The following is a 23,377-nucleotide window of genomic DNA, read 5'->3' as shown; positions in this document are numbered from 1 at the left end:
ATTCAGTGGGTTAGAAAAAAAAAAAAAAGTTGAGTGATTCTATTTATCTCAATAGCTTTCCTTGGTTTTACCCTCAGTTCAAATCTATGGCTGACCAGAGAGAAGACCAGAGCACAATATCTCCATGGCCTTAGTCCTGACTCCATAATGAATGACTTTGAGTTTCTTTTCCCAGGTGCACCTCTTCCCATCCTTCTCAATTCCTTCACTCTATACTTCACCAACTACCCCACACCCACCTCACTCTACACCTCACCAACTACCCCATACCCACCACATCACCATGAAAGGAATAAGCTTTTGTGTTTTCAGAGTCTGAGATATGAAAAAGATTCTTTGCTTGGTCAAACTTCAGTCAGGCTTCCGAACCTTCTCCTAAACCATCTGTGCACTTCTTTGTGAAATCCCATTTTAGCAAAGAGCCTGGCTAAGTCAGTTCAGCGAGAACCCCCATATCTAATTTGATCATCCTTCTCCACCATCCCCCAGGTGATGTCTGATCACCTCAGCCAGTCTTCTGCAAGAATCCTGTTAGGTTGGTTTAGCCAGAGTCCCCCTTACCCCTTAAGTTTCTTCTTAGTAATTTTCCATCCACTGACCCCTACCCTGCTCTTTGGCTATAAATTCCTACCTCCCCATGCTATATTTGAAACTGAACTCAATCTTTCCTCTTGCACTGCAAGAACCCATTGCAGTGGTCCCTATACCTATGGTGATGGTCCTGAATAGTCTTCCCAGCCTTTGCTGAGCATCATTGAATAATTTTTCTTTAACATGTAACCCAAAGTCACAGTGGACCATCTCCTTGACCTCCTAACTTTAGTAACTAGGGCCTCTTAGAAAACCTCAAGTCAGAATTTAAAATTATATAGGGACAAAAATCAAGTGACCAAGCTATGTAACTGGCAGGAAATTCAAAGCAAGAAGGAATTCCCTCACAGCCCAAAAACATGGGTACCAACTAGAGTATATGGCACAAATAAATTCAAAATTTGACATTTTGAAAGTCATATGAATGAGCTCTCTCTTTAGCTCAAGTTTAATGACTCCTGTCCCTTTAAGAAGTTTCTTATTTATTTCTTAGGCAAGTGTAATTAAGAAACAACCACCCATATTGTAGAATAATCAAGATAGAAAAATTATATTTGTATAATTTGTGTGATACAGTATATGGTAGGCAGAATAATGGCTCCTCTAAAAGATATCCATATCCTAACCCCTGGAACCTGTGACTGTTACATGGCCGGGGGCATTAAGGTTACTAATCAGCTGACCTTACAAATATTATCCTGAATTAATCCAGGTAGGCTCAATGTAATCACAATTGTCCTTAAGCAGAAAGGAGAAGTCAGAAGAGTCAGAATCAGGGAGATGGCATTGTAAGAAAGACTGACTAATCACCACTGGCTTTGAAAATGAAAAGGAATTCAGGCGACCCCTAGAAGCTGAAAAAGGCAAGAAAAGGGAATCTCCTCTAGAGCCTGCAAAAAGGAATGCAGCCTGGCTGACATCTTAGTTTCATCCTGGTGAGACCATTTTGAACTTCTCACTGCCAGAACTGTAAAGTAATAAAATGGTGTTGTTTTAAGCTACTTAGTATGTGGTAATATGTTATATCAGCAACACAAAACTAATACAAGTGGGATGCCAAACAGTGAATAATAAAGACCTAGCTCTTTCCAGTTATATAAAAGGTCATTTCATACGTAATTATCCTTAAAGTATTTGGAAGGGAGGGTGTTGTTTTCTTTGTACCTATTTACAAGGTTTTCTAAAGTCAAATTATTATCTGAAATATCACCTTTCATGAATAAAATCAATGGAAAAAAGTCTTCATAGATTTCTGATGTGCCAGAATATATCCAATACATAAGCAATATATACCAGAAGTCCTAGGGAAGCACCGTTTTTCTATTATAAGGATGGAAAAAGTTAATGTCATTATTCCCCATTCTATGCCATGATTTCAGGGGGTTCCCTATTTTCCAAGTACTTACATAAAGCTCCCAAATTATCTTTAAAATAATCCTAGCTTGTTTTCTCCTCACAACTTGGCCTCATTTTACTCTCCTGAATCAAGTAAGTCCCATCCCACTCCACCCTTACCATACTCAGCTCCGCACTCCCCGCTTCACTGTTAAATACACATTTCTTGGTGTAAACCTCAGGGGACACAAATCAGCTTTAATACCAACAGAAAATATAATTATCCCTAATCAATTAGATACAAAGAGTTTTAATATATTTCAAAACCAAACTGAGCAACATTTAACTTCTCTTGGTCACTCACCATTAACCTTAACTATATAGCATATAGCCAAGAATATCAACTTCTGTAAAAACAAAATATTTTGCAGCATCACAACTCCCCTTTCTCATCCATTGGAATAGATTCTGGATAATCAACTATTTTATATTTAACACTATTTGATGTCTTTTTATAAGCACAAATTAAATAAAAATAATAATCTCTTGTTTTTATTTCCTTCTATAAAGTCTGTGAAAGTATGAGAAACTATCCAATGACTAAAGTCAATTCTATAAAATTATATTTTAGGGGATCTCCATGTCACACACACAAGCTTCTACTTCCCCTCAGTAACACTGGTTTTAAGATTCTTGAAGATAATTTTAATCATGACAACATTTTTATGTATGTGTGGAGCCATCAGCTAGTACCATTCCATGTAAGGAACCACTGTTGGTCAATAACGTTTTCAGTAATCCATAGTGAACTGAGGAAAACCAAGAACAAAAAGGGTTGGTTGGTTTGTTTCCCATAAAACTACCTTTATTTCAATTTAAAAGGACTTATTTATTCAAAGATTATAATCTTCCTACAGGCAGGGGCAGGAGGGTATTAAAGTCATGAACTGAACTTAGTAATAGTCCCTGAGGGTTGTTTTTCTAATGTCCTTATTGGCTAAGTCCCACCTTTGCCCACCCGCCAAAGTTTTTTTATTTATTTTTAATATTATGGTTCTATAAAATCCAAAAATCTGGAAGCTGCCACCTAAACAACTTTGAAAATTTGAGTGGTAAAGGACATAGTGGTAAGTTACATACAATTTTCTTTTCGAGAGAGGAAATCAACATCTGTGTTTATAAAATGTTAACCAAACCACAAAATATCTTTTTGTGATAATTATATTAATAACAGTGAGGGTGAAGACAAGACTGAACTTTTCCATCCATGAAGACACATGATGAAAAACAAATCACATATAACTATTACATATGCCAGACTCCATTCTATTGGCTGTAATTCCCACAGGAGACGTGCAGGAATTCTGCACTGCCCATGTTTTCAGGAATTAGGACTTTGACTTTTCCTTCCCTCTCCAAGTTTCTGCTGAGAACCCAGTCTTAAACTGTCATAAATAAGGTAAGACTTTTGGCAGACATACACTGCTTTGAATTGCTCATCTGTACCTATATTGCCTAAATATGAATCTCCATTATTCCCTTGGCAATTACATTAACTCCAGACGGTGGCCTTCTTAAAATCCAGACAAATTACCCAATGCCCAGACTTCTTTCTAGAAACTAAAGATAATGCACACAACTCTCTAAAGTTTCCAGTCACATCTTGCACTTTTTTCGCAACCTCTTTACGTTTCAGTGCAGATGAATAAGTGTTTAAAACGTAAAGGAGCTGATGCTTAAAAGCACACCCTAGGTATTTTGGATCAAGGGCCATAATCAAAGGATCAGTTCTGAACATTGTACTGATTTTGGAGCAAACAAAGCTCATTTAGTAGTTATCACTCAGAATCCAATCCAGGTATTTGTGTAGCTTGTGCACTGTTTTTCATGGCAGTACCTGGAGGAATGTATAGTCATTTACTAAGAATCATCTTTGCTATCAATTCCCTTGCTTTTATTTTTATTTATTTGTTTATTTATTTATTTTTGAGATGGAGTCTGACTCTTTTTGCCCAGGCTGAAGTGCAGTGGCACAATCTTGGCTCACTGCAACCTCCGCCTCCCGGGTTCAAGCGATTCTCCTACCTCAGCCTCCCAAGTAGCTGGGATTTACACGTGTGAGCCACCACGCCCAGCCTCCCTTGAACTTTTCTAACTCCCTTGGTTGCACACTCCTCAAAAATCCCAACAACTGCTATGGCATGAAGAGCTCTCACTTTGGGTGAAGTACTTTCCAAGCACTTTGGAAGGATTATTGCATTTAATCCTCGTAACTCCCCTGGGAGGTATACGCTTTATATCAGGCCCCTGTGACTTAAAGTCATCTGCTCAGAGATCGCTTGCCCAAGATGACACAGCTAACAAGATTTGGGATTTGAACACAGGTCTAACCTGCTTTCAAAAAATATATAAATAAATAACCACTGCATTGCACTGCCTGTTAGGGAAAACCCATCAGGGAATAAAAAGGTATTCGAGTTACTTTGTTCCAAACAGAACAAAAGTTTAGGGACTACCCTTGGCAAAATACCAATGTCCCAGAATCATTGCCTCTCCTTACTGGCTGGCCCATTTGACACTTACTGAAGAGCAGTTCTTTGCCTTTAGAGTATAACCTTCCAGAAGCTGAGGGCTCTGTTAGTTAAGCTATTACGCTAGAATTCCAACCAGCAACTGAAACCTGATACCATGTTCATGATTAATCATTCAACAAATTTTATTTGAGCACCACCATAATTAAGTAACTGTTAAGTAATTGAAATTCTGCTGTGGAGGACTAAATATGTGAAAGCCATGTTCCTGTCCTCTAGGAACTACTGGTCAAAGGCACAGTAAAAACAAAGACTGCTCCAGAAACAGTAACTAAAGTTACATGATGACCACTTCTAACTTCCTTGTCCTTTTCCTCAAATTCATAATTTTCTGGGGAATGGAGAAGGAAGACATGAACACTGTTTAATACTTAAAAAATATCTACTGGAACAGACTAAATTGTCCTCCTTCCCCCTTATTCTTCCTCTGGTTTGGCCCTTTCTCCTCTAACCCCAGAATCTAGATTAGTGATATCAAATTAAGAGAACTGGACAGGAAAAACAAAAGAAACCAAACAGTGGGAGTAATAAATGTATTATATTGATCTGGCCCAAAGTCTATGTCTGTTTAATCCTAGTCGTTACATAGTTTATGTACAGTTGCAAGGGGGTAAAAAACTAATCCCAGCACCTCAAATACTATAATTAGGACTTCTCGAAGCTTGAAAAGGGTGCCAGTAGGATCAACTTTCTGAGTTGGTACTCTTCATTCATTCAACCAATATTGACTGAGTACTCACCAGTACCAAGAGGTAGATATTTATAGTGAACAAGGAAGATATTCCCACAGCCCTCATGGAAGGTATAGTCTAGAAGGAAAGTCAATATTAAACAGAGTCAGAAATGCATGTTGAAATACTGTCAATGAGAAGCACTGTGAAGGGAAAGAACAGGGTGTCTCTTAAAAGTTTACCAGATTGTATACCGTGATACTTCAAAAAGCTGACAGGGAAAGAAATCTAAGAGGTAAGTGATCATATTTAGATGAAGAGTTAGGAAAACCCTCTGTGGGGGATAAGAAAACAAAAAATATCTTAGCTGAAATAATTAGGAGTTAGCCAGACAAAAAATGAGGAGAACAACGTTTCATAAAGAAGGAACTATAGTTATGTAAGCCCTGAGGGGAAAAAGAACTTGATTTGTCATGGAAACTGAAAAAGCTAGCATGGTCAAGAAGTAGCCATCAGGGAAAGAGGAGAACAAAAAAACACAAGAAAATGTAAGGGCAGCCAACGATATGAACATACCTAAACCAGAAGTCTTCAAATGACTTCCAATAATGTCTCTGATACAAAATAATAATGAATATTGAAAGCCCATATGTAAAAAAGTAAGCAATTAAAATACAATACATTTTCAAAATTCTCAAGTGACCAAGATTTGTAACTAGAAAGGCTCATTTAGTCCAATGAGCCCTACATCTTTCAAATAAGAAAGGAAACCCCATGCCCATGCATGAGATGCTGTCATCCTCTCTGAATCTCCTTTCTCAAAGCACCCAAGTTCCTCTAGCAGAGAGAGGAGTCTTGTTTGTCCTGAAGGGTTGTTCTACACCACATGATGACAATATCCTATACAAAAGGGACACAGAAGCCACTGGACGGTAGGTGCACAGGATGTGGCATGATACTAACTCCCATGGCCCCTTTCAATATGCAAATGTATGTAGGTATCTGTCTGCACAGGGAGACTAAGAGAATTTTAAAAAGAGGCCAAACTGCACTTAAAATCCCTCCAAAAGAGACATTTTACTTCACCCCCAATGTTTCCTCTTCTAAAAAACACGACAGTCGCCGGGTGCGGTGGCTCACACCTGTAATCCCAGCACTTTGGGAGGCCGAGACGGGTGGATCACGAGGTCAGGAGATCGAGACCATCCTAGCTAACACGGTGAAACCCCATCTCTACTAAAAATACAAAAAATTAGCCGGGTGCGGTCGCCGGCGCCTGTAGTCCCAGCTACTCGGGAGGCTGAGGCAGGAGAATGGTGTGAACCCGGGAGGCGGAGCTTGCAGTGAGCGGAGATTGCGCCACTGCACTCCAGCCTGGAGGACAGAGCAAGACTCAAAAAAAAAAAAAAAAAAAAAAAAAAAACGGGGCGGAGCAAGATGGCCTAATAGGAACAGCTCCAGTCTCCAACTCCCAGCGCAAGCTGGGAGACTTCAACACCCCACTGTCAACATTAGATAGATCAACGAGACAGAAAATTAACAAGGATATCCAGGAATTGAACTCATCTCTGCAGCAAGCAGACCTAATAGACATCTAGAGAACTCTCCACCCCAAATCAACAGAATATACATTCTACTCAGCACCACATCGCACTTATTCCAAAATTGACCACATAATTGGAAGTAAAGCACTCCTCAGCAAATGTACAAGAACAGAAATTATAACAAACTGTCTCTCAGACCACAGTAGTGCAATCAAACTAGAACTCAGGACAAAGAAACTCAATCAAAACCGCTCAACTACATGGAAACTGAATAACCTGCTCCTGAATGACTACTGGGTACATAACGGAATGAAGGCAGAAATAAAGATGTTCTTTGAAACCAATGAGAACAAAGATACAACATACCAGAATCTCTGGGACACATTTAAAGCAGTGTGTAGAGGGAAATTTATAGCACTAAATGCCCACAAGAGAAAGCAGGAAAGATCTAACATTGACACTCTAACATCACAATTAAAAGAACTAGAGAAGCAAGAGCAAACACATTCAAAAGCTAGCAGAAGGCCAGAAATAACTAAGATCAGAGCAGAACTGAAGGAGATAGAGACACATAAAACCCTCTAAAAAATCAATGAATCCAGGAGCTGGTTTATTGAAAAGATCAGCAAAATTGATAGACCGCTAGCAAGACTAATAAAGAAGAAAAGAGAGAAGAATCAAATAGATGCAATAAAAAACGATAAAGGGGATATCACCACCGACCCCACAGAAATACAAACTACCATCAGAGAATACTATAAACACCTCTACGCAAATAAACTGGAAAATCTAGAAGAAATGGATAATTTCCTGGACACTTACACTCTCCCAAGACTAAACCAGGAAGAAGCTGAATTCCTGAATAGACCAATAGCAGGCTCTGAAACTGAGGCAATAATTAATAGCCTACCAACCAAAAAAAGTCCAGGAGCAGATGGATTCACAGCTGAATTCTACCAGAGGTACAAGGAGGAGCTGGTACCATTCCTTCTGAAACTATTCCAATCAATAGAAAAAGAGGGAATCCTCCCTAACTCATTTTATGAGGCCAACATCATCCTGATACCAAAGCCTGGCAGAGACACAACAAAAAAAGAGAATTTTAGACCAATATCCCTGATGAACATAGATGCAAAAATCCTCAATAAAATACTGGCAAACCAGATCCAGCAGCACATCAAAAAGCTTATCCACCATGATCAAGTGGGCTTCATCCCTGGGATACAAGGCTGGTTCAACATACGCAAGTCAATAAACGTAATCCAGCATATAAACAGAACCAAAGACAAAAAACACATGATTATTTCAATAGATGCAGAAAAGGCCTTTGACAAAATTCAACAGCGCTTCATGCTAAAAACGCTCAACAAATTCGGTATTGATGGAACGTATCTCAAAATCATAAGAGCTATTTATGACAAACCCATAGCCAATATCATACTGAATGGGCAAAAACTGGAAGCATTCCCCTTGAAAACTGGCACAAGACAGGGATGCCCTCTCTCACCACTCCTATTCAACATAGTGTTGGAAGTTCTGGCCAGGGCAATCAGGCAAGAGAAAGAAATAAAGGGTATTCAGTTAGGAAAAGAAGAAGTCAAATTGTCCCTGTTTGCAGATGACATGATTGTATATTTAGAAAACCCCATTGTCTCAGCCCAAAATCTCCTTAAGCTGATAAACAACTTCAGCAAAGTCTCAGGATACAAAATCAATGTGCAAAAATCACAAGCATTCTTATACACCAGTAACAGACAAACAGAAAGCCAAATCATGAATGAACTTCCATTCACAATTGCTTCAAAGAGAATAAAATACCTAGGAATCCAACTTACAAGGGATGTAAAGGACCTCTTCAAGGAGAACTACAAGCCACTGCTCAGTGAAATAAAAGAGGACACAAACAAATGGAAGAACATTCCATGCTCATGGATAGCAAGAATCAATATTGTGAAAATGGCCATACTGCCCAGGGTAATTTGTAGATTCAATGCCATCCCCATCAAGCTACCAATGAATTTCTTCACAGAATTGGAAAAAACTGCTTTAAAGTTCATATGGAACCAAAAAAGAGCCCGCATTGCCAAGACAATCCTAAGTCAAAAGAACAAAGCTAGAGGCATCACGCTACCTGACTTCAAACTATACTACAAGGCTACAGTAACCAAAACAGCATGGTACTGATACCAAAACAGAGATATGGACCAATGGAACAGAACAGAGTCCTCAGAAATAATACCACACATCTACAGCCATCTGATCTTTGACAAACCTCAGAAAAACAAGAAATGGGGAAAGGATTCCCTATTTAATAAATGCTGCTGGGAGAATTGGCTAGCCATAAGTAGAAAGCTGAAACTGGATCCTTTCCTTACTCCTTATACGAAAATTAATTCAAGATGGATTAGAGACTTAAATGTTAGACCTAAAACCATAAAAACCCTAGAAGAAAACCTAGGTAATACCATTCAGGACATAGGCATGGGCAAGGACTTCATGTCTAAAACACCAAAAGCAATGGCAACAAAAGCCAAAATTGACAAATGGGATCTGATTAAACTAAGGAGCTTCTGCACAGCAAAAGAAACTACCATCAGAGTGAACAGGCAACCTACAGAATGGGAGAAAATTTTTGCAATCTACTCATCTGACAAAGGGCTAATATCCAGAACCTACAAAGAACTCAAACAAATTTACAGGAAAAAAACAAACAACCCCATTGAAAAGTGGGCAAAGTATATGAACAGACACTTCTCAAAAGAAGACATTCATACAGCCAACAGACACATGAAAAAATGCTCATCATCACTGGCCATCAGAGAAATGCAAATCAAAACCACAATGAGATACCATCTCACACCAGTTAGAATGGCAATCATTAAAAAGTCAGGAAACAACAGGTGCTGGAGAGGATGTGGAGAAATAGGAACACTTTTACACTGTTGGTGGGATTGTAAACTAGTTCAACCATTATGGAAAACAGTATGGCAATTCCTCAAGGATCTAGAACTAGAAGTACCATATGACCCAGCCATCCCATTACTGGGTATATACCCAAAGGATTACAAATCATGCTGCTATAAAGACACATGCTCACGTATGTTGATTGCGGCACTATTCACAATAGCAAAGACTTGGAACCAACCCAAATGTCCATCAGTGACAGACTGGATTAAGAAAATGTGGCACATATACACCATGGAATACTATGCAGCCATAAAAAAGGATGAGTTTGTGTCCTTTGTAGGGACATGGATGCAGCTGGAAACCATCATTCTCAGCAAACTATCGCAAGAACAGAAAACCAAACACCGCATGTTCTCACTCATAGGTGGGAACTGAACAATGAGATCACTTGGACTCGGGTAGGGGAACATCACACACCGGGGCCTATCACGGGGAGGGGGGAGGGGGGAAGGATTGCATTGGGAGTTATACCTGATGTAAATGACAAGTTGATGGGTGCTGACGAGTTGATGGGTGCAGCACGCCAACATGGCACAAGTATACATATGTAACAAACCTGCACATTATCCACATGTACCCTAGAACTTAAAGTATAATAAAAAAAAAAAAAGAAAAAAAAAAACACGACAGTCATAAGCATCTACACACAGACACAGCGTACTTCTATGGAGTCCTATTCCTGTTCTACAGAATTGTTCACACTGCACCTACACTTTCTGACCAAACTGCCTGTTGAGAAGACAATCTGTAGTTACACAAATGAGAAAAGACTTCTGATTAAAGTGGCAGGTTGAACACAGTCATTTAGTTCCACTTTCTCCTAAAATTGCACTAAAATGATTTTAAAAGACATTTTTTAAGAAAAGACAAACATACTTGGATATAAAAAATAACCACAACATTTTGGAAACTAGAAAGCAGAAGAACAAGTGGTAACTGGTCCAGCACACCAGAAGCTGACTCTAAACAGGCAGTGACAAAAAGGGAAGCCACAAGACAGTTTGCTCCCTAGGATTCCCAAGAAGCTCAGGAATGGGTGGAATCCAAGATCCCTTATAAATGGGGATGAAGGAGGGACTAAAAACAAGAGGATTGGTTCAGATGCCTTTAAGGACTTAAGAGTTCTAGATCCTCTCTCTGATTTCACAGAGCTGGGCAACTGGCCCTGCCACCCTGGTAGAAGGCTACACCTTTTATTTTCTGTACTGAAGACCACCAGGCACATATTACAGCAGGAGGAATGTACAGAAAAGGAGAATTAAGTGAAACTTTAGCATAGTGAATATTGAGAGCCCAACGCCCTTTTTCCCCTTATTTCCCCCACCACGGAGGCCCAGGCTTACATTCTCCAGGTGGGAGCCTGAAAGATTCTTCTTTGGAATATCTAACCACCCCAAGAGAGAAAACCTAAAGGTATGTTTATTGGGAGCTCTCTGATAAAACAGCCAAATACCCATGGGAGAAACACACAGTAGGTAAATTTCACTCTTGCACACAGAACTCTGAATTAGCTTCATATGCCCCACTTTTAAATATAAATAGACAAGAATTGCCAAGCATCTAACAAAAGTCACTAATATGAAAGACAGAAACCTAACACAGGAAAAAAAATTTTTTTTAACTTGGGGTATGCAGTTACCCCATACAATGAGATGAAAACCTAATACATACATACATGCACATGCACACACACACACACACACACATATATATTCATACACCAAAGCACACCATGAAATTTCAGAAGACTGGAATTGCCAAACAGGATTAAAAACAAAATCATCACCACCACCAGAAAAAGTACTTCAGATACAAAAGTTCAGGATCAAAACAACGATGTTGCTCTGGATAGCAACAGCTAGAAGCTTAGAAATAAATGGCTTCATGACTTCAAAACTATGATGGACAATTATTTCCAAGCTAGAGTTCTATATCAACTAAACCATCAGTCATGAGTCCAATAAGCAAAATCTCAAGAAAACCGACTTCCAATGAACTTTGGAGTAAGCTAAAGAACACAAAGACCTGGAAGCCAGCAAGCATCTTACAGAAGAAAGGGTCCCCTCAGCATGATAATTCAGGGGGCCCCCCAGAGACGACAGCCATGCAGCAGGGCTGGTCAACAACCAGTCCAGATTGGAGTAGATCAGAAGCTCTGAGAGAATGTCACCAAGAAGATGAACTAGATAGAATTTTATAGCATACCTATTTGAAATTATTAAGAGGAGATTTATATAACTCAAGAGAGAATGAATATTGACTGAATGATGAGGACATAGCAAACTAAGAAAATGACAAAATATGACAATGACTAACTCAAGAGAAAGTGGAGTTGAATAAAGGAGAAATCTTAATATGATAGCAATGAATGGCATTTATAAAGGCATAATAATATAAACACATGGATTTACCCAAAATGAGAACATTAACCACATGGGCAGAATGAAGGAGTGGGGGGAGGTAAAGACGTGTGTTGGGGTGAATGGGGAGAGAAAAGAGCAAAACCCTCAATTTCCAAAGCAGAAGCCAATAGACAATGCCTAAACCTGAAAAATCAAGAAGTAGCTATATAAGTATGTTAACTAGAATGATGGAGGTAAATATAAAGAGAGAAAGAGAGAGAGAGGCTAAATACAGTAGCTGAAATGGAGAAAGCTAGAGAAAGAGAAGTTAGAGAGGGCATTTGAAGGGAGGGAAAGAAGAAGAAGTTGACCATTGACCACTGGTTTTCACATAATAGGCTCTATAAGATTATTTGATCTTTTAGAAAATATTCATGTATAACCCTGATAAAAAAAAAAAAACAACGACAAAATAATAAAAAGCCAAGAAATATGGACTAGAATTGAATATTCACTTCTGTCTCCCTTATACTATTAGAAAAATACGTATACCTGTATTTCATAGCACAAGTAGTATCATTCTTTTTAAAAGACTATTCTGAGGTCTTCTTTAGCTTAAAGCCATATAATGAAAAAAAAAAATCATTCGCTTCAGGTCATTTCTTGTACCTAGACATTGGCCAGACATGCTGTATAAAGAGGCTAATTTTTGAACAGTTACTTGCAAAGTCAACATTCTTCAGAATGTTTGAAACTGACAGCCTTTCTTATTTTTTATCTTTTATTTATTCACAGCCTACCTTCTCTCTCAAAGAAGTAAGACAGCTATCTTTTTCTTACATGGCAACATTCTCTTCAAAATATAAAGATACACAGTGACTTAGAGGATTATAGAATGCTAATAAGACAGAATAGTTAAGGAGTTCTTTGAGAAAGGACAAAAAGGGACTAAATGGTAGAAATAACATTAATTTATTCTTTGTGTCCTAATATTTGGCTTGAATACAATATCAAAATTATTTTCCTTAGCGTCTTCCATGAAAGCTGAAAAGGCAAAGAGGCATAACAAGTAAAATTAAGAAAAATATGCTTTTTCTTTGTTACTAAGTAGTTCTTCTAAAAAGCAAGAGTTTTTTTGAGACAGAGTCTCGAAAAGCAAGACTTTTTTTTTTTTAGTGGTAAATTTATTTAAAAATATTTTTTTTGAAATTATACTTTATGTTCTAGGGTACATGTGCACAACGCACAGGTTTGTTACATATGTATACATGAGCCATGTTGGTGTGCTGCACCCATTAACTCGTCATTTACATTAGGTATATCTCCTAATGCTATCCCTCTCCCTCCCCCCTCCCCACAATAGGCCCCAGTGTATGATGTTCCCCTTCCTGTGTCCAAGTGTTCTCATTGTTCAATTCCCACCTATGAGTGAGAACATGCGGGGTTTGGTTTTCTGTTCTTGTGATAGTTTGCTGAGAATGATGGTTTCCAGCTGCAGCCATGTCCCTATAAAGGACATGAACTCATCCTTTTTACGGCTGCATAGTATTCCATGGTGTATATGTGCCACATTTTCTTAATCCAGTCTGTCATCGATGGACATTTGGGTTGGTTCCAAGTCTTTGCTATTGTGAATAGTGCCACAATAAACATACATGTGCATGTATCTTTATAGCAGCATGATTCATAACCCTTTGGGTATATAAATCCCAGTAATGGGATGGCTGGGTCAAACGGTATTTCTAGTTCTAGACCCTTGAGGAATCACCACATTGTCTTCCACAATGGTTGAACCAGTTTACAGTTCCACCAACAGTGTAAAAGTGTTCCTATTTCTCCACATCCTCTCCGGCACCTGTTGTTTCCTGACTTTTTAATGATGGCCATTCTAACTGGTGTGAGATGGTATCTTATTGTGGTTTTGTTTTGCATTTCTCTGATGGCTAGTGATGATGAGCATTTTTTCATGTGTCTGTCGCCTGCACAAATGTCTTCTTTTGAGAAGTGTCTGTTCATATCCTTTGCCCACTTTTCGATGGGGTTGTTTTTTCCTTGTAAATTTGTTTGAGTTCTTTGTAGGTTCTGGATATTAGCCCTTTGTCAGATGAGTAGATTGCAAAAATTTTCTCCCATTCTGTAGTTGCCTGTTCACTCTGATGATAGTTTCTTTTGCTGTGCAGAAGCTCTTTAGTTTAATCAGATCCCATTTGTCAATTTTGGCTTTTGTTGCCATTGCTTTTGGTGTTTTAGACATGAAGTCCTTGCCCATGCCTATGTCCTGAATGGTATTACCTAGGTTTTCTTCTAGGGTTTTTATGGTTTTAGGTCTAACATTTAAGTCTCTAAACCATCTTGAATTAATTTTTGTATAAGGTGTAAGGAAGGGACCCAGTTTCAGCTTTCTACTTATGGCTAGCCAGTTTTCCCCACACCATTTACTAAATAGGGAATCCTTTCCCCATTTCGTGTTTTTGTCAGGTTTGTCAAATATCAGATGGTCGCAGATCTGTGGTATTATTTCTGAGGGCTCTGCTCTGTTCCATTGGTCTATATCTCTGTTTTGGTACCAGTACCATGCTGTTTTGGTTACTGTAGCCTTGTAGTATAGTTTGAAGTCAGGTAGCATGATGCCTCCAGCTTTGTTCTTTTGGCTTAGGATGGTCTTGGCAATGTGGGCTCTTTTTTGGTTCCATATGAACTTTAAAGTAGCTTTTTCCAATTCTGTGAAGAAAGTCATTGGTAGCTTAATGCGGACGACATTGAATCTATAAATTACCTTGGGCAGTATGGCCATTTTCACAATATTGATTCTTCCTATCCATGAGCATGGAATGTTCTTCCATTTGTTTGTGTCCTCTTTTATTTCACTGAGCAGTGGTTTGTATTTCTCCTTGAAGAGGTCCTTCACATCCCTTGTAAGTTGGATTCCTAGGTATTTTATTCTCTTTGAAGCAATTGTGAATGGGAGTTCATTTGTGATTTGGCTCTCTGTTTGTCTGTTATTGGTGTATAAGAATGCTTGTGATTTCTGCACATTGATTTTGTATCCTGAGACTTTGCTGAAGTTATTTATCAGCTTAAGGAGATTTTGGGCTGAGACAATGGGGTTTTCTAAATATATAATCATGTCATCTGCAAACAGGGACAATTTAACTTCCTCTTTTCCTAACTGAATACCCTTTATTTCTTTCTCTTGCCTGATTGCCCTAGCCAGAACTTCCAACACTATGTTGAATAGGAGTGGTGAGAGAGGGCATCCCTGTCTTGTGCCAGTTTTCAAGGGGAATGCTTCCAGTTTTTGCCCATTCAGTATGATATTGGTTGTGGGTTTGTCATAAATAGCTTTTATTAATTTGAGATATGTTCCATCAGTACCAAATTTATTGAGAGTTTTTAGCATGAAGGGCTGTTGAATTTTGTCAAAGGCCTTTTCTGCATCTATTGAGATAATCATGTGGTTTTTGTTTTTGGTTCTGTTTATATGATGGATTACGTTTATTGACTTGCGTATGTTGAACCAGCCTTGCATCCCAGGGATGAAGTCCACTTGATCGTGGTAGATAAGCTTTTTGATGTGCTGCTGGATTCGGTTAAAGCAAGACATTTTTTAATGTACCCACTTCAAAATATACTGTAAGATTCTGTGACACAGGCATCATCACCATAAAATTCTCCCAATCAAATTATAATTTTCTTTTTCATGAACTATATTTCTTAAGCAAGGCAAGAACATTTAAATAAAAATGATGCATATTATCTATTATTTTACCGTAATCCATTCACTTTCCAACCAATTTGCTTCGAATATTCTCTTGGAAACTTGTACTTCAAGACAGTGGCTTAACTCTAATGTTATTTCTACGAAATGATAAATGTATTGTGAAATATATTATATTTGATTATCAAGCTAAAGCATTGCAAATGGCCATCACAGAACCCAAATTAACCCATAATATTCTATCCCCCAGAATAGTCCTCTGACAGCAAAGGATAACTGTGCATGACAAACCCTTTGAGGCATCTGGGCTTTAAAAATTAAAGGGCCATTCTGACTAAAGTACGTTGATTTTCCAAAGGAAGTTTTGTTGCTGTTGTTGCTGCTGTTGCTATTATTTGAATTGACTAATCTTCAAGTGGCTTCTAGCCACCCTGTAGAATATTTACAAGTATAAACATATTAGAATTAAAAGAGACCTTATATGCCATATAGTTCAATCTCTTTTCCTTGAGATGCAAAACTGTGGCACAGAGAAGTTAATTCAGTTGATAAACAACTCATGGTTAATTCAGTCTCCTAGAACCCAATCTAGTGCTCTTTCTGCAATAACACATTACATAGTCTGCAAAACCAGTGCAATTACTACCTGATACTGTCAGCAAACAAAATGAAAATACACATATTTTAATAAGTAGTTTTTGCTTATTTTTGTAGTCACACATAAGAGGATGTTATATCTTTTACACAAAATGAAACTAGGATTATCTTTACTGTTCAAAAGACAGACTGTCCAATTATAGCTATTACTGAACTAGAAATATATTTTCAGTTTATCTTCCCAAATCAAGTTAGTGGTTTGTTTGGTGTGCACAAAGTATTACAAAATGTCACAGAGTGGGGGCTATTGCAGGGTTTTCTCCTGCTCCCACCAGACCACAAAAGGCAACAAGTTTGGAGGGGACAGGAAGGTTGGGAGCAGAATACAAGGAGCTGGAGAGCTGTTCTATCGGTTCAGGTTTTAAGATCCATGAATAAACCCTACACACTGAGTGAAAGCCCTGGCAATTTTATCTGAGCTCCAGAAAATAATTCCTTAGACAGTTAAAAGATTAGAATATCAAAGAGCTGATGTTAGTTTTAGGTAGCACTTAAATGAAACACTTTTTTTTTTTTTTTTTTTTTTTTTTGAGACAGAGTTTGGCTTTTATCACCCAGGCTGGAGTGCAGTACTGCGATCTTGGCTCACTGCAACCTCTGCCTCCCAGGTTCAAGCGATTTTCCTGCCTCAGCCTCATGAGTAGCTGGGATTACAGGTGCCCGCCATCACACTTGGCTAATTTTTTGTATTTTTAGTAGAGACAGGGTTTTGCCATGTTGGTCAGGCTGGTCTCGAACTCCTGACCTCAGGTGATCCGACCGCCTCAGTCTCCCAAAGTGCTGGGATTACAGGCATGAGCCACTGCACCCAGCCAAATGAAACACGTTTATGTTCTCATCTTACTTTTAAAAAGAATATGATAAAGATAATCAGAGAGTCCAGGAAGGAAATAAAGAGGAGTAGATAAAGTCCAAAATGAGGAATATGCTCATCTGGAGCACACCTACTTAACCAGGAAAGAGTACTTTGAGTAGGAAGAAATGCCAAGTCACTAATTGGTTTAAGGATCTCGGTTATTGGTTGATTCCATTAGGAATGTGTCTGGCTACAGGTAACAGAAAATTCATGTTAGGTGCTTTAAACAGGCATTGCCAAACCTAAAGGGCCAGAGAGTAAATATTTAAGACCTGAGGGCCATATAGTCTCCGTCGCAATTACTCAACTCTGTCATAGCATGAAGGCAGCCACAGTCAATACATGGCTGTGTTTCAGTAACACTTTCCTTACAAAAATAGGCAATCAGCCAATGGGTCATAATTTGCCAACCAGTGGTTTAACCAAAATGTCAATCCCTGGTTTAAACAAATGAGACTTAATTAAAAAGAAGCTGGCCTTTTCTGTAAGGTAGTAAGAAGGGCACATCAGCTCCAGCTGTCACATTTCTGTTTAAGAAGAGGAAAAGGGAAAAGGAAGGTAGAGGGGACTCGGCCACATCTGTCCCTTTTCACAAGAAAGCAAAAAATTTCCCCAAAGCACCTCAAGCAGACCCCCTCCCCCATAAGATCACTAGTCCGAACCAAACAACACAGCCACATCTAGTTGTAAGAGAAGTCGAGAAAACAGGGAACACAGGAGTCTAAGTGGCTTAGACCAATCACAGTTCATTCACTGCCTAGGGCTAGACACATTGCTGCCTCAGACCAGGGTATTTTAGCAAGAAGGATAAATGGTTATTGGGTGTACAATGAACAGTGTTTGTCCTATTGGACTTTATTTTTTCTGTTTTCTCTATTGGTATAATCTGCTCAAAGAAAATATGCTTTCTTAGCTTTGAACTAATTAGTCAAATGGAGATTGAGAAAGATTAAGCTTGTTTCGTGGTGGGGGTGGGGAAGAAATAAGAGTGAATCAACCATTAGCTACCTAAAAATAGTGATTTAATGGTGGGGAGATGAGGAGTGAGAAACCCGAATGGCAGTCCTGCCAGCCCAATTTTATGACCTTAGCCAAAACACTTAAGCTACCCATGCCTCTGTTTCTCCAACTGGAAAAATAAAGTTGTTAAATTAGATGTCTCTAAGGTCCCTTGACACACTAACATCCTATATCTCCTTTAAACATGTTGTCTGATCAAGCAAACATAGCACAATGTATCCAGTTAAAATTTCCTTCTAAAAATAGTAAAGCTCAAATCACAAACGTGGAGGATTCCCAGGCGGAATAAAGTTTTAAACCAAAGAAGAAAAAGGATTTTATTCAAATAACTTTTCACACATTGCTAAAACACTGGCATTCCATTCAACCCTTCCAATTTCTAAGAAAACACACGTGTAAGAAGGGTAGTTAACTTTTTTAAAACACTATAAATGTGTCTTATAAAAATTATACTGTTTCTTACAACAAACTTAAAATAGTTCTCAAGTCCAAAATGGTAACTGTTCTAGCTAGATGACTAACTGAGGATGCTCGAGTCACCCCCTCCACTGCCACAACCCCAAATAAGCATTGCAAAATATAAGGTGGCAGGAATTAGGTTTACTTTTGAGATGCTCTCTCAAATAACCGCCCTTTTAACAATGCACTGGAAATTAATCAAAAGACAGTCAGGACCATTGAGTTTCCTTAAGAAACAGGCTTTTCAAAAGGAATCCAAATGAATAACTCTTTTAGCAGTTTGAGAAAAACCGGAATAAAGAAGGAAGACAAGAAGAGAGGCAGGAAGGGAGAAGGAGAGAACGTTTTGGAGGAAAATTTTGTTTAGCAAAAATGTTCCCATATTTTTCTGAGAAATCTTCTAGTTTTATATCCATATAACAGAGATAATCAAAATCTTCTATAAATGGGTCATAATTTATTTTTAAAAAAACCACAAACTAAGTGAAAGCTCTAACACTCTAAGAAATCATTGCAGCAAAATATTTTAATTTAGTACCATTAACTTGATATTCAAAGATCTGAAGATGGACAAAACTGAAAAAATCCATCAGTTTATTGCTTGGAAAGAATGTAATCTTTTGAGATTCAATTTAGTTGAGCAACAGTTGTTTTTGCTACAACTTATAAGATATACTTACAACTAAATTTGAACACATATATGAGAGAGAAGTCTTTTAAAAGAGGCCAAAATAGCAGTCTCAAATAGAGTAATCAAATGATTCCTGCATGGCAAGAGCAAAAAAGAAAGGAAGGAAAGGAGGAAGAGACAGAAGGAGGGAAAAAGGAGAGAAGGAAGGAAGCGGGGGTGGTAGAGGGACTACCACACAGAGATGCAGGGGCTGTTGCAGGTTAACAAGAAGCCTTCAGCTCCAGCACATTTCATAGAGAATACTTTATTCAGTAACTGACATAACTTTGCTACAGCCACTGGAGTAGATAAGAGATATCCTTCCAGTAAAAATTCTGCAAGGATTCTGCCCTGTAATAGAACAGGCAGCAGTTCTCAATCCTGACATACCGAAGGGGTTAGCAGGAGTTTCCCCCAAATGCCCATTCTCAGACAGATGAAAGAACTTCCTTTGAAAAATGCTGGAGCTTTTCACCTCCGCAAAGCCTGTTTCCTTACATATTGTCCTCCGTGGCCATCTCAGCGTTTTCATCAGCTCCCAGCCTCTTCACTATTTGTCACTTGCACCAACATACAATAGGAAAACACATTTTCAGACGTGCCTCAGCATGTCCAGAATGAGATGCACCCTCACTACTAAGCCGCATTACATGAAAATGTGTGAAATGCACTGCCTGACCCACTTACACAAAAAGACGCACACCACATTTAACATGAAACGTCCTGAACGCTTCCCGTGGCCATTTCCATTCTTCTGGCTTCATAATATCAATGATTGAGAACTTAAGAAGGTTTGGGTCATATTTATTTATTTATTTTAAACCCTCATGTCTCTCACTTTCCTCGCAGGAACTTGTGACTCTTGCATAGCATAGTAGCTGTGACCCCACATTGGAAGGAGGTATGATCAAAGGCAGCCTGGCCAGACTTGGGAAAACATTTCCACTGAGAATGGACATACTGCCTGTCAAAAGGTTATTCCCACCGCGTTGGGGCAGCAGATCACGTTACTACAGAGTAACAACATGAAAGGGCAAAATGTGGCCATAGTCACCCACATACGTGTTTTTCTTTCCAACAAGGGCAAATGGGAGACACCAGCCAGAGCAGAACATCCTTCTTATCACTTGAGGGGGCTTGGGGGTGGGGAGGAGGCCTTTCCCTAATCAATACAGCTCCTAAGCCGCAGCCACTGTTTAATGCCTTTTATATTTTTCTTTTCATTCAGAAACAGCTCACATTCAGTAAGACTTTTCTGTCTTAAACTTTTTTTTTTTTTTAAATCCAAGCAATCACAAGCTATATTCTGTGGAAGACAAAATAACTTTGGAGGCGTAAATCTTAATGTCAATGACAGGAAGGCTTTGGTGAACCATTACCATAAATCTGACAAACGCTAATTTGATGGGTGGCTGTATCTGTCTGCTGCACGGCCAGTCTAGACAGTCTATTGAGAAATCCTAAAACACAACTGTTTGTTCCCTGTAACACCATCTGGATATGGCAATAAGCGCCGACCCAGCGCCATTCACACATGGATCAAAGCACATGCTAATGCTATCATGAAGTCATACACATAAAAAATTCAATCTGAGAACTCGAAGCAATTTTCCTAAGTCTTCAGTGAAGAAACCCCAGACTTAGTGCGACTCAAGCTAAGTGTGCGAAGGGGGGAGAGGGGGGAAAAAAGGAACTGAATATTTAATGAGCTTGGGCTTCCAGAGGAATGTTAGGCCACCCATTGTATTGGAAAAGGCTCATGTCACACTTCAGTCATGGTACCCGTCAGGGTGCCCCTTTACAAAAATTGATCTGAAGACCTTTGTAATTACCTGTTTCAGTCAGGGGTGGGGGACTGGGGGAGTGGATTCATCACAAGAAATAAAAGAATGGTTCCAAGGTGTAAATCTAACATTACATTATATTGGTCTGAGCTGGTAGAAATTTTCAATATTGCATACAATATTAAAAACCTTTCTCATTAAACTGCACTGTGGCATTAGATCAAAGAATCAAGGGCCTCCTATTGAACTCCTTTAAATATTACAAACATAAGAGCAAGTCTGGCTGTGCATAAAATAGAAACAAAGCCAATTTTTTTTGTCCACCCTCATCCTATAGCTGGCTGGAGAGAAACATTGCTTGAGAAATCTATTGTAAGTCAAACAGGAAGAAACTTTACGTCTCCCAAATATGTAACAAGGCATAAATGAATACTAGTCTCCAGGATTTCACTTTGACAGAAAATTTTCAGTAAATATGTTACTCCTTCGAAACGTTAAGCTACTCTTTCAAAAAGTATCACTCAACAGCACCACTTCAACTGCAAACCACAGAAGCAGTGGTTTCATCCTCACCACTCTGTGATCCAAACTTCTCAAGGAAATAGAAAGTTCTCACTACACAGGGGTTTTATTCCACTGTGTACTTCCAAAGTAACTTTGACTCATGTGCTTCTTGGCTGGCTTATATTGTCTATCAGCATCTGATAGAAGAACATAACCAACAAATATCTTATAAATTCGTTATTACTACACTTATCTCTGTTTGCTGAGAGACACTGCATATGTTATGTCCCAAATTTCCACATTCTTAGCATAGCTATGTGCAAATTCCCACCAGCAAATTTTACATTATAGCAGTTAAAATAGTTGTCGCTATATTATGGATATATGTATATGTATGTGTACACACACACACAACTAATTAAATCCCCAAAATGCACTAATCATTCCATGGAGGGTGAGTAAAAAAGATAACAGAAAAATCTGTCGGGAATTACATGCGGTAACTAAATGCTTCAGCTAGCACAGGTTGTGGCTTATGCTGAAAATTTCTAGTTTATACAGTAGTTAAGAGAATGTATATACCTTAGACCCATACAAGCTAAGCATAAAATGATAACTGAAACAGAACCCTTCTACTCAGAGCACCCAGATGTTTCATCTCTTTCTATTCTACCTGCTAATGCCTTTAAAGGTAATAGAGAAGAAAAAACGTTAATATTACATTTTAGTTTTTTAAACAATTTAAGGTAAAAACAAAAGCTGTATTAAGTCTCTAAATAATCATTTTACAATTCTAGATAGAAATAAGGTAAAGAAATTAGAAAACAAGAGATAAACAGTTAAGCCACAGTTTTCTTAAAATTCAGTTCGATTTAAAAGGAAGATTTCTCTTCCCAAAGTATTTTGTAAAACAAAATATATTTATCTTTTCCAATGGAATTTTAGTAGGACAATGCTTGTTTCTTTTTTTTAAAAAAAAAAAAAAAGGGAGAAAACACTACCAATTTCACCTCCCATCCTATATGAAATCTTCCCTAAAAGTATCTTAAAATAAGAGAAGTCCAGGAAACATGCCAATTGCAAATCTACTGTAAAAGATTCCATTTTAAATGGTGATCATAGATTGTTAGTTATATTTAACCTAGAAAATTAGTTATTATAATCTGAATCACAAAGACAAACAGAAGAGCAGCCTATTTTTCTGTAATGCATGTTTCCTAAGGGACCTACAAAAAACTAATATAAGAAGGTAAACCACCCTTCCCTAAGGATAGCATTACTCCTGACTTTCCAAATAAAAACTGTAAAGATATTAGCTTTCTTCATCTACAAGTTAGTTGTATATGCCAAGATATTGTAGCAGAATTCAAAAGTATTCCATTTGCAAGGCATACATGTAGACCTGTAGGAATAAAAAGAAATAAACATGTTCATACAAATGTACATCTCAGATGATTCACCATAATGATCAGATGTTACCCTCGGTAGAATTAGGGGAAAAAACGCGGATGCAAAGTAAGTGAGAAATTATAATCATTATTGTTAACTATTTCATATATTTATACAGCCATTTTACAAATATAATTAAAACTCTATATGTCATTCTCTATGTTGGACTAAATTACGACTAAGAATATGTTGTCTACCAGTAATGGCTTTCTTTCAGGC

The 23,377-nt window shown here is 38.2% G+C and overlaps 1 protein-coding gene across 13 annotated transcripts in view; it reads right to left on the bottom strand.

Moving 5' to 3' along the window:
- Window positions 1–23,377, bottom strand: part of LOC105499370 (ARF like GTPase 15) — a 437,434-nt gene that overhangs the window by 322,187 nt on the left and 91,870 nt on the right. For 8 of the 13 annotated variants that reach the window (XM_011771916.3, XM_024786935.2, XM_071098939.1 and 5 more), the window contains one exon: window positions 5,258–5,326. The exons of the other annotated variants lie outside the window; for them this stretch is intronic. In XM_011771916.3, coding sequence (XP_011770218.1) covers window positions 5,258–5,326 — 69 coding nt within the window. The remainder of the gene's footprint in view (window positions 1–5,257; window positions 5,327–23,377) is intronic. 13 annotated transcript variants of the gene reach the window in all.

Source organism: Macaca nemestrina, chromosome 6 (assembly GCF_043159975.1).
Source record: "Macaca nemestrina isolate mMacNem1 chromosome 6, mMacNem.hap1, whole genome shotgun sequence".
NCBI lineage: Eukaryota > Metazoa > Chordata > Mammalia > Primates > Cercopithecidae > Macaca > Macaca nemestrina.
This window is presented reverse-complemented; position numbering and strand designations above follow the sequence as displayed.